The following is a 12,526-nucleotide window of genomic DNA, read 5'->3' as shown; positions in this document are numbered from 1 at the left end:
ATGGAGTTAGGACTGAGCTGGGTTTTCTTTGCTGCTCTTTTACAAAGTAATTTATGGAGAATAAGAGATGCTGAGTGTGGAAGTGGGCAGGAATGAGGGGGGCTATGGACATAAGTGACATGTTCCTGACCAGGATTCTCTGTGTTTGCAGGTGTTCTGTGTGAAGTGCAGCTGGTGGAGTTTGGGGGAGGCTTGGTGAAACCTGGAGGGTCCTTGAAACTCTCCTGCATAGCCTCTGGATTCACCATCGATGGCTATGGCATGAGTTGGGTCCGCCAGGCTCCAGGGAAGGGGCTGGAGTGGGTGGCAAGTACAGAGTATGCTTCAAGTGATTACGAATTAGAGCTTGTGGAAAGCACATATTATGCAGACCCTGTGAAAGGCCGATTCACCATCTCCAGAGACAATGAGAAGAACACTGTGTCCCTGCAAATGAGCAGTCTGAGATCTGAGGACACGGCCATGTATTACTGTGCAAGACCCACAGTGAGGGGACTTCAGTGTGGCCTATGCACAAAATTCACTTTGAGGGTACTCATGATCAGCAGGGGGAGCACAGCACACTCAGAGCTCAACTCAGCCCTCAGGAGCAGGTCAGACTTAACGCTCCTCTTTTGGTCGCTGTTTGATTTAACCAGTTTCTCATAGATACTCTTTAGACTTATGGTCTGTACTAATCTGTGATTACTGTAAAATACTTTTTATTTTAATTTCTCTTTTTAAATAAATATCCACACTTAAACAAAATTTCAGATGATATCCTCGAAGGAAGAAATGACTCTGTAGTGCTCACCAAGATCAGATGTGAGGAAGCCTAGGGACCCTGCCTACTGAGGTTTCTCTCCTGAGACTCTGGGCTGTGTTCCCTTGAGAGTCCCTAAATACCACAGCATTTAGGATTTAGGAGGAAAGGAGAGGTAATTAGAATCAGGCAATATGATCCTAAAATCTAACAGTTCCCAAATGTCCCCTCTTCTCCCTAAGGACTGAGCACATCAGCCTCAGATACGACCCACAACTCTCATTTCTCCTTTTATAACCAGAAAATGTATTTTCTGAACTTTGTGGCTTAAATACAGACTAGTCACTTACCTTGACTTCAGTTGTCACTAAATCTATGTCCCCTGCAAGGTTCTGGGAGAGCTGGCATGTTCAGCATCCTCTGTCAAGAACGGCCCTGCTGTGTTCTTTGCTTGCATACCTTTGGACATTAAAGTGGACAGACTTGGCTTATGGATAAGAATAACAGGCAAATTACACTGTGAATGTGGGGCATAGAACTCTGCTCAATCTCGTCTATTGTCACCACCATCATGTGATATTTTGAGGAGACATGAAGATGGACACCTTGCTGTGCTGTGGCATCCTCCCACCACCATCCTGGTTTGCTCTCACATGTTCTTCCTCATATCAAGGAAAAATATTTTTTTAAATGCAAATTAAATTATGTTTATTATAGTAAAAGTAATTTTTACTGCCAGTTATGTTAAAAATCTCTACATGCTCTACAATATAACACTTAATGTTATAAAAATTCTTCCCTCACACATGTCCCAGTAATCAACGTTAACTAAAACCATCAAGTCACCAAAACAAACAGTAAATATTAAAGTGGAAGGGGGACTAACTGGGAAGAATAAGAGGATCATCAGGAGTAAGAGGGAAAGAAGCTAGGAGAGTGGGGGCTACGGTGAAAATATATATGTCTGAGAAAATAGAAGTTAGTTGTTCCTTTGTTTCATGCTGATCCCAACCTTATCATCAATGCTCACGTTTCTTTACTAAATAACTACTTGTCTGGGATCACAAAAGGTTCCCAAGTCGTCTTCAGAATTTATTGTTTCACTTTAAGTAATTTTGTAAACGAGTAAAACCACTCCTAATCACTTGTGTCCGTCCTTGAGTGTGTCCCCTATCGATGTTGACACACCAGTGTCCTCATTTATAGCTGTGGGAATTGACCATGTGTTAAGACCTGCACCTTTCTTTGGGTCATGCAGAGAGGTTTGCTTGAGAACAACCAAATCAAAGGTGGAGGAGACACATTATCAACGGGCTATGGGATTGGGGGAGGGGTGGTAGGCCCCTGTCCAGACACATGAGAGCCCTATCCTACAGGGCTATGCTTACTCTGCTTTTATATTTTCGTTTTATTAAAATGGCTGCAGGAAGTGAATAAATTTCCATATGCGTAAACACTGGCACTACCACCATGCATATATAAACTTTAGTGCCAACAGGTACTATAATCTATTTTCATAATTTTTAATTATAGTATATGTAAATTGCAATTATCCATAGAAACATTTATTCTAGCAGATGTCTTGAATGCATTTTTGTAGTCCATCTGACAACCTATCACACATTTTTTCTCTATCTGACTGACTTATTCCAGTAACATCCTCCATGTCCAGACAGGTTATCTGAAATGACACAACTGAATTCTGTTTAAAATCATAGTGTGATTCAGCTGTATGTCCATGATAACTTATTATTTACCACCTCTTTCATTCATGGAAGTTCAGTGACATGACTGCTAAAATCATTGTGAAAGGTGAGCATGGGTGCTCAGACCTCTCTAGAAAAACTGATTTCTCATATTGTGACATAAGCCTTCAGAGAGACTAGCTCACGTGGTCACTACTGTTCATTTTCCTTCTTTAGGAACCTGCATTCTGTGTCATAGAAGCACTTACTTACAATCCCACTTAGATTGAGGATGCTATTTTCTCACTAGCCTGTCTTATCTCCAGTCTTTGTCATAATAGGAAAATTTGAGGTCCTACCCTAGCCTGGTTGCAATCACATGTCTATGGGGATTAGTGATGTAGCTCATGAGCCTTTCTTCTTTGGACATCTAGTAGACCTCCTCACATTCATCTTCCTCGGTATATGGCCCGTTTTTCATTAGATTACTTACTTCTTGTTATTGAACTCCCCCCCATTATTTTCCACTTTTAAACTTAGAATCAGATTAAGCGTTGCAAATTATTTGTAACTCTTTAAGTATTTTCTCCATGTTTTGAGGTTCTCTAATCAACTGGAGAACTTTTTGTTTAGAAAATGTTCATTTTAAAGTAACTCTATTTGTTACAATTTACTCCGTTACTTCACTTATGTATAATACTAATATAATCCTGGAAAAAAATGTCTTGATACATTTCTTCAGCAGTATCTTCTAATTAGATAATAATTTTAACCAAGGAATCAATTTAAAGTTGATTTTTACATTCAGTGAGAAATAGGGCTTCTCATCTGTATGAGAACAACAATACATGGAGAAAATTTGGGTATTTTTCATGTATGATATTGTGCTCGCACTATTTCCATCCCTCCCTGTCCTTCTCCAGCTCCTCCCATGTCCACCTATTCCTTCACAATCTCTTGAAATCTTCTATTGTATTGTATTGTATTGTATTGTATTGTATTGTATAGAATAAGCATTCATTTAGTGTTGCTTGTGTATACATGTATTTAAGGCAGATCACTTGGAATTATTTAACCTCTCCAGAACTAATGCCTGGAGAAAACTCATTCTCCCTCCCTCAGCATCCATTGATTACCTGCAGCTCTTCATCTTGAGGTGGGGACTCATGAAATTTTCCACATTCTAATTTGTATGTCAACTGATTTTGCCATTATGCAGATTTTGTTAACTACCTTACTGTGGAGATTTCATGGGTGTAGGATCTGTATCATGTCTAGAATGCATTTACTAGCAACTGAGTTTGTCTACCAGGCTCTTACCATTGTTCCACTACCATTTAGATCATATAACTGAGTCTTAGTGTAGAGGTTGCATTGTAGATATGTTATCTAGGACTGGAGACCTCATGGGCACTTATTCTCTGCATTGGATCAATTGTGGAACTTTGTGAAAATCTCAATTTGTTGCATTTTTTTCTCTGATAAGTGGTGAGAGTTACTTGTCTCTGAGTATAAGGACACATATTTAGAATATAGTAAATAATTGCATTGGTCTAGGAAAGTGACAGTAAGAGATGTTTTTCTAGGGTCCGTCACCTCTCCAACCTGTGTACTCACCTGTGTTTTCAGTACCAAGCACGGATTCCAAGCTACTGGGCAGGCTTTAAGTGCTGTAAGAAAGGTGTTGAATATCCCCAAGATGAAGGTGCTACTATTGTCCCAAATAGTGATAATTTGCTGGACTGATCATTGTTGTGGTTCATAGGTTTTATAGCTGCATGAGACCATTGATTGGTTTTCTATTTAGGGAGTTTTGTAGTACCTTCTGATGCTATTAGAACTAGTTTTAGGGGAGGAAGTTTCCAGACAAGTTCTAGCTCAACTACTTCAATTCCTTTGTTCAAAATATGTGGTGCCTTCAGAAATAAGGTTGTACTTTAATGATTTCGTGACTTGGAAGCAATCTAGGTCTATAGCGATAACCTATATTAATTTAGAGTATCTTGCACTACCTTGATCAAGAATTCAAAGGCAAATTTCTCTTGCACTGTGATTATTTTAACATACAATCTCAAACTATACACATGCACTCAAATATATTTTGTCTATGTATTTTTCAGTGGGGTTATGAAATAATACATTTTCACTTATATATATACATATATATGAGCTTTTAAAATTTCATACATTTTCCATTCAAATCCAGATCCCTCTCCCATCCATGCCTCTCCCTACCGCCCCACCGCACTAGGTGACACATTTGCAGTCGAATCTCTAAAACTAAAGCTCATGGAACATAGCAGAATAAGGGATGAGAAAGGGCTAATGCACCCCTCAGCTCTCACCAGTGAGGCTTCCATGTACATCAGATTGTGATGCACAGTGTTTTCACATCGCTTAAGTTTTATTTATCTCTTTTCTATCTCTCACCGTGTATAACATTCCAGCCTCGCCCCGCCCCCCCCCGTTAGAGTAACCCTATTTTCTCCATTCTACCCTTGAAAAGGTTGTGTTTTCCTAGCCCCCTCTCTTGAGCTCCGTCTTCCCCTCCCCGTTCATGGTTCCTTTCTATTTTCCTGGCTTTTGCTGTTACTTCAGAATATAGTCATGTCTAAGGATTTGGAACTAGGATTCACATATGAGATAGACTGTGCGTTACTTGTTTTTCTGAGTCTGGGCATCCTCATTCAGGATAACACCTTCTAGTTCCATCCATTTACTTGCAGATTTCATGATTTCGTTTTTCTTTAGAGCTGAATAGAATTCCATTGTGTAAATATGCCACATTGCTATTATCCATCATTCTGGTGAGAGATATTTCATTTGTTTTTGTTTTTGTTTCCCATGCCCTGACTACTGTGAAAATGCAGCAATAAATATAACTGAGCGAGTATCTCTGTAGTAGGAAACTGAATCATTTGGTACATGGCAAGGAGTGGAAGAGCTTGATATAGGTCTATTTTCGGTTTTTCTCAGAATTCTCCACACTGATTTATACGGTGGCTACACCAGCTTGCAATCCCACCAGCTGTGAATGAGTGCTCAGTTTACCAAATCCTTGCCAGCATTTGTTGTCAGATTCTTGATATTAGTCATTCTGACTGAGGTAATATTAAATCTTAAAGCAGTTTTAGTTTGAATTCCCCTAATTACTAAGGTTATGATAACTTTTAAAGGTATTTCTCAGATATATTTTTTTCAGATTTTTCCTCCTAAGGACTTTCGGTTCAGATTTACAACTCATTTTTAATTGCATCATTTGTTTTTATTTTAAAAATTTGATCCTATTTTATGTGTGTGAGTGTTTTTGCTTGCATGTACTTAATACCATGTGAGTAAAATGCCCATGGAGGCCACAAGAGGACATAGGATCCCCTAGAACTGGAGTTATGGACAGATTGTTGCCATTTGAGCACTGGAAACAGCAACATGGGTCCTCTATATTAAAGGTCAGTGCTCTTAACTTCTGAGCCATTTCTCCAGACCCTCATTTATTTTTGTGATTCTTTGTTTTTTGAGTTCATCGTATAGTCAGAAAATTAATCCTTTCTCGGATGTAAAGCTATAAAAGATTCTCTACAAATCTGTGGGATGCCTAATCAGTTGATTGTTTTCTTTGCTGTTTAGAAGATATTTTCTAGTTTCTTGACTGCTTTGTATTGTACCATCCCTAAAATATTTTAATATTTTATTATTTTTATTTTATGAATATGAGTGTATTGCCTGCATGTATGTGAGTGCACCCATGTCATGCAGTGCCGCGGAGGTCAGAAGAGGGTTTCAGAGTCCCCTGGAACTGGAGTTAAGACGGTTCGTAGCCGCCATGTGGGTGCTGGGAATTGAACCCAGGTCCTCTGCAAGAGCAGTCAGTGCTCTTAACTGCTGAGCCATCTCTCCAGCCCCACCTAAAATATTTTTACCTTTGTATAATGAAATGTCGAGCTTTCCCACTCTTGTCTTTTTTAATCCATTTTTAAATGGCCACTTGATTGGGGATATGTTGGGTGAACTTCAAGCATTCTATCATGTCCTATTCCTCCATGTAACTCTTTATGTAGAATCCATGTGTTTGAATTTCTACTTATTTGTATGTTGACTAGTATTTGTTTTGTTTAGTGTCCAATAAATTTTAACGAGAGCTGTTTGTTTGACTCTGGTTTTAAAACAACCGTCAGGGCCTGGTGGGATCACCAGTGAGTGTACAATTCTTTGTTATACCTCCCCCTCTACAAGAATCTGTTAGTAGCCTGCAGATTAGAAGTAAATGGTATGTTTCCATGAGCCCCTTACCCCCTCAAGACCTTATTATTAGGAGGACTTAATTTCTGTGGGCCCAGTACACTCAGGAACAACTCTTTTGGCTTCAGGATTTCAATGACTATCTCATTCTTAGAAGATGTCAATTTGTAGCCTTTCTTTCTCTCTCAATCTCTTCCTGCTCTTTTTTCTGCCTTCTCTTCTACGTGTTTCCTGACCCATAAGAGCATGACAGAAACGTCTTCTTTAAGGCTGAGTCCTCATTTATCCTTTACTTTAGCATCTTGAACAGTCATAGGGGTTTGCACTCATCTGTGTTCACTGAGATGAGAGTCTTCATTGTTTAAGGCCGAGTCTGCCTTTGTCTGTGAGTGTACACATATATATTCAGAATATGGTTTAAAGATATATCAATCAAGCTAAACAATAATCTTAGGTTTCCTCCTACAGCCTAAGATTTTTTTTCAGTCATGAAATTTTTTCAACATATTTTTTCAAGTTCTAACTTTTTTTCTCTCTATAATTTTAATTGAGTTTTTGTGTATTTAATACAGAACATCTTAATTGTCAGTACCTTCCCATAGACCCTCACTGGATTTCATGCATTCTTTCACTTATGTTAAGGCCTATCAAGGCAAGTTAGTGTTCCCAGGTCTCTCTCAGTGCATTTTCATCCATTGGTGTCTAATCAGCCTACCTAGAGTCACTTCCTTAAGGAAGGTCAGCTCTTCCTCACCAAGCAGCAATCAGCTGACAGTAGTTCATTGGCAGAGATTGGGGCCTGCTGCCCATTTCCACATTCTGTGGTGTGCTTTTGTCTGCTTGTGTTGGCTTGGACTTTGTGCATGCTGCCAACATTGCTGTAAGTTCATACGAGCAAGTGTTGTGATGACTGTGGGGTTTTCTCTAAGATCTGTGACCTCTCCAGCCATGCGTATTTGGCTATATTTAAAGTACCACACATGAGTTCCTTCCCATTGAATGGATTTAAAGTCTAATTAGTTAGTATTGATTATCCTCAAGATAAAAGTGCTACCCCTGCCCCAATATACTTTGCTGTGCCAGTTGTTGTGACTATTGGGCTTTACATCTGGATGTACCATCAGTTGATGCTCTCTCTTAGCAGCTTGCATAGGGTTCTCCAAAACTGTGTGAGCTAGCCTTCAGGGAGGTGAATTCCAAGTCAGTTCTAGCTCCACTGCTCTATGTCCCGTGTCTGAAATATGTCCTATCTTTCACAATCATGTCTTACCTTCAAGTTCTGGGAGGAAATCATGGGCTCTGGCAATAGACTATGTAATTTTAGAAGTCCCTTGGAGTACCCTGACCAACAAATCAAAGGGATGTATGTCCTCTGTAGCACTATTTCTCGTTATAGCCTCAGCTATACACATGAGCTCATGTAGAGATGTTGTATGTGTGATTTTTCAGTAGGGCTTTGGACTAATATGTTTCCCTCTGGTTTTTCACACAGCTAGGTTTTATTTACCTCTCCTCGCTTGCTCCCTGTCTAACCTTTCCTCCTCCCTCCCAGTTCAAGTTATTTATGAATTTTTGCACATTTCATACAAAACATCTTAATCATAATTAGACACCACCTCCACTGGATTCCATGCATCTGTAATATATATCAAGCCTGTGGAGTAAGTTTGTGTACCCAAATGTCCCTCAGTACATACCCATCCACTGGAGTCTAGTTAACTTATTTAGAGTCTTCTCTTAAAGATCAAATCTCCCTCACCCAGAAGTAATCAGCTACCAATTGCCCTTTGGTTAAGATTAGGGACTCCTGCTTATTTCCCCAGATCTATTCTGGGTTTTTGTCTGATTGAGTTTGGATGGGTCTTGTGCATCCTGATATCATAGCTGTAAGTTCATATGAGCAAGTGCCCAGAGGCCTGGAAAACTTGTTTTCTTTATTATCATGCACTAACCATGTCTCTTACAGACTTTCCACTCCCTATTTTGCAATGGTCCCTGAGCCCTGGGTGGGTGAGGGTTAACATAGGGGTCCTATCCAGGGACATGCTCTCTTCAGTCTTGTTCTCTACACTTTGACCAGCTGTGACATTCTGTGTGCATCACAATCTGTTGTATGAGGAATCTTCGCTGATGAGAGTTGAGAGATGCATTAGTGTTCTCCATTCTTACTGAATGTAATAATAGGAAACTTGTTATAGTGACAAGAGAAGGAAATGAAAGACACAGACAGAATGGGAAGAACTCACAAGTCCTACTCTTTTCCTGTTCAGACTTCTCCACTTCTTATGGTATTTACCCTGATAGCAGGATTATTACCACAATGTTCTGAAGGTATGTTGCATGTTGTATCTTTCTGAAGACATATGTGAACTACAGGAGCTTTGCTCGGGTGACACTTGTAGTAATGATGACTGTGGAGTAAGTGTTGATGAACAGACAATGCAATGCCTCCAGAAAGAGGGCGAGTAAGACAGCTGGTGTGACCTGAAGAGCTCTGAGAACACCGACAATCCAATGGAAAACAATGCTGTTCTGTGCTGGCGAGAATATTACACTGGCGTCGATCCACTCAGAAAGGCAGCCAGACACAATAGGGCTTCGTCAGCCTGAACCTACTGCCTAATATTTTGTCCCACACACATGAATTCATAGCAGCAGAGGCTACCTGTACCAGAACTGAAAAAAAAACATTCAAGCCATCCAAATTTCTGCCATAGACAAGCAGACAGTCTCCAGGCCCCACCCATTGTTGAGAAGCTATTGGCAGTGGACAGTCTCTGTGAGAGAGAAATCACTTATTTATTGAATCTTTGTGAATTTTACACAATATATTTTAATCATATTTAGATCCCCTCCCATATCTGAACTCCCCTTACGTGTGTGTGTCTATAGAGTAATTTCTGTGGTGGACTGGAGAGGCAGTTTACCCTTGAAGGCTCAGATTCACAACCTAAACATCAAAATCCCTCTTTTGAAAAGATGTGTCAGTTGATAGGATTTTCACGTTACAGTGGATGGCCCCGCATCAGTATGCTTATAGTCAGCACTCACTGAACATCGAACATGGGAAGAGATATGTCTGTATATCATCATATACATATGTTACATACAGAAAAAAGACAGTAGGTGAATATTAGATACTTTACTGTTTGCAGTGACTTGGTAGAACATCTGTACCATGAACCCCATCAACACATCATGAAGAACACATGTACAAAGCAAAAAAAGTAACTCAGGCAGATTTTACTTTTGAAAAAGAGGGTGTCTTGGATGTCAGTCACATCCAGCAAGCACACAGGGCCTGTAAGATTTGTGGGATTTTATTTCTAATGCAAGAGGACTATGTCTTTTCCTCATCAGCTGGGCTGTGAGCTCACAGTCTTTCCTGTTTGGCTAGTTTCAAAGAATTGACTGGAAGGAAGCAGAGCCACACCACCCCAGCCCATCAGGTTCAGGAATGCATCAGGGCCTTTCTTTACACAAAAGTCTTACAGAGTATGGTTGGATTAAAAGATTAGAATGCCTTATCCTAAACCATGTTCTAAGTTTTACAGGGTTAGAAAGAAAAGACTAATATATAATGTTTCTTGCAATATTTATAGAAGGATACATATCATTTTATTTTCTACTTGAATTTTAATTAAAGATTAAAGGGGAAATTTTACACAACTCCTCAGAAATGCTTCATTTTAATATGATGAAATAATTTTATTGTTTTTATACAAAGTGCCCCATTATCATGACTGCATTTAAATCAGTTCTCACTACAGTGAAGCTGCAGCATGAAATAGACCCAAAGCCTACCTCCTTCACACCAGTAGACCATTCACATTCATCCTTATCCCCCATCATCCCGGCTCTGCTGATCCAGGGGACATTCAGCCTGATGCATCCTCAGGCGGAAGGTTAAAGCCCCCAGGATTCCAATACTGAGTCTAGTATTTCCTTATGTTTTCCTGGTCAAGATCACATTACAGGATGGATGACAAAAATCAACACAGCAGACTGGAGAGGTGACTCAGAGGTTAAGGAGTACTGGCTGCTCTTTCGAGAACCTGGGTTGAATTCCCAACACCCACATGGGGGCAAACAACTGTATATAACTCTAGTTGCAGGGGATTTGACACTCTCTTCTGACCTCCATGGGCACTGCATGACATATATACACTTACGTATATGCAGACAATACATTCATAAACAAATGATAAACAAAAAAAATTTTTTTTAAAAAAGGATCAACTCAGAACAGATCTATAACAAATTCTGCTGTCAGGCACTGGCCAAGATGGAGGAACCCAATCAGAGTTTGGAGCTCAGGAAGAATGTTCAAAAGTAAGGAAGCCTTCTCACTTCCTGAGGCCCCTGTTCCCCCATTGTCTGCTGTCTCATGCCAATGTGACATACTTTTCTGCAAGGTTGCCCCTCCTAAAACCTCCCAAAACAGGGGGCTGGAGTGAGGATTCAGCAGTGAAGAGTACTGACTGCTCTTCCAGAGGACTCGGGTTAGATTCCTGATATCACATGGTGTCTAACAACCATCCATCACTCCAGTTCCAGGGAATCCCACGCCCTCTTCTGACCTCTTTGGGCATTGCACTTACATACATGCAGGCAATACACTCATACATACAGAGAACAAATACCGGACAGGACTTCCTTCTTGGGAGTTTGGGCTTCAGTGCTTCACCTTTTCAAATGGTCGTCTCAGACCACCTTCTAGTACAAATATTTCTAATCAGTTTTCACTGCCGTTCCTAGGAATCCCTTCCAAAGTTCTTGTCAGTCTTACTGTTTATATAGCTTTCTAGAAATATTTTACCTAAAGCAATTTTAGTCTTGCAGACAAGTAATGGAAGCATTCTTTCCACATACAATCTCCAGGTTTCCCCTCATGTTCACATATTAGTAAATGAAAATGAAGAATGGTATAAATATTTGGATCACAGCATTTCTCTTCATTACACTCCAGGCTTTATATATAAAGTTCCCAGTTTCCATCAATGCCCCAGTCTGTCTCCCACTGAGACTGAGCACAGCAATTTTCATAGACAGTGGGCCCCTTGCACCTGTGTGTATCAGGCGAGAGGTCCACACACAGTAAGCAATTGAAGTTGACAGTTGTATTCAAGTTAACAGTTTTCTGGTGGAGCATTTCCCTGCTGTCGCTCACCTGTACACACTGCAGTGATGATGTCTCCAGCACATCAGTTAATTAAACTCTTTAGTGCCTGAGATCCAGCTACACATATTTTATGGATTTCAGCAGCAGATTTCCATAACTTAGGTAGTAATACTTACTGGTTAATAATGGTCTCACTTATTATATGTTATTTGTATGAAATGCATATGGATATTAAAAACTTACTTTTGGTCTTTATTTTCCTGGTTACCTTTTAAAATATCAAAGTTGCCTTTGCTTTACATTACATTCGTTTCTGCATGCTGAAGATAGGCTTTGATTATCTCCTTGAATTCTGGCCATGCCATCCCTCATCGATGGACTAAAACTTGACATTCTAAGCTAAATAGAATTTTTGTCACCTAAAATGGCTTTTGATCAGGGTCTTTTAGCACAGCAATATAAAGAAACTACAACATCTACCTAACCACAGAGTTTACTATGTTAATATTTTAACTGCATCTAGTTTCTAAGAGGTGTGATTGAAAGTACTGTAAACACCCATGTGTAGTGGGTTTTTCTGTTTTTTTGTTTGTTTGTTTTTGTTCATTGTAGGAACATGTGGTCAAGACAGACTGGTCCATTTCTAAGAGGATGATAACTGGAACACACCATCAGAGTAAGTACACAAAGATTGGCATCAAATACCTCTAGAAATCTTGTGAGTGGAAATCTCATTTG

General features: G+C 39.7%; 1 gene segment (V, D, J or C); it reads left to right on the top strand.

Moving 5' to 3' along the window:
* LOC103750813 lies at positions 1-10,576 on the top strand. The segment is given in 4 exon segments: positions 1-46; positions 152-310; positions 344-486; positions 10,394-10,576. Coding segments are annotated over 4 exon segments (531 nt in total).
* Positions 10,577-12,526: the final 1,950 nt, after the last annotated feature.

The sequence above is a fragment of the Nannospalax galili genome, unplaced genomic scaffold, assembly GCF_000622305.1.
Source record: "Nannospalax galili isolate Female #2095 unplaced genomic scaffold, S.galili_v1.0 scaffold130, whole genome shotgun sequence".
NCBI classification, from domain to species: Eukaryota; Metazoa; Chordata; class Mammalia; order Rodentia; family Spalacidae; genus Nannospalax; species Nannospalax galili.
Note: the sequence above shows the minus strand (reverse complement) of the source record. Positions and strands in the feature narration are given on the sequence as shown.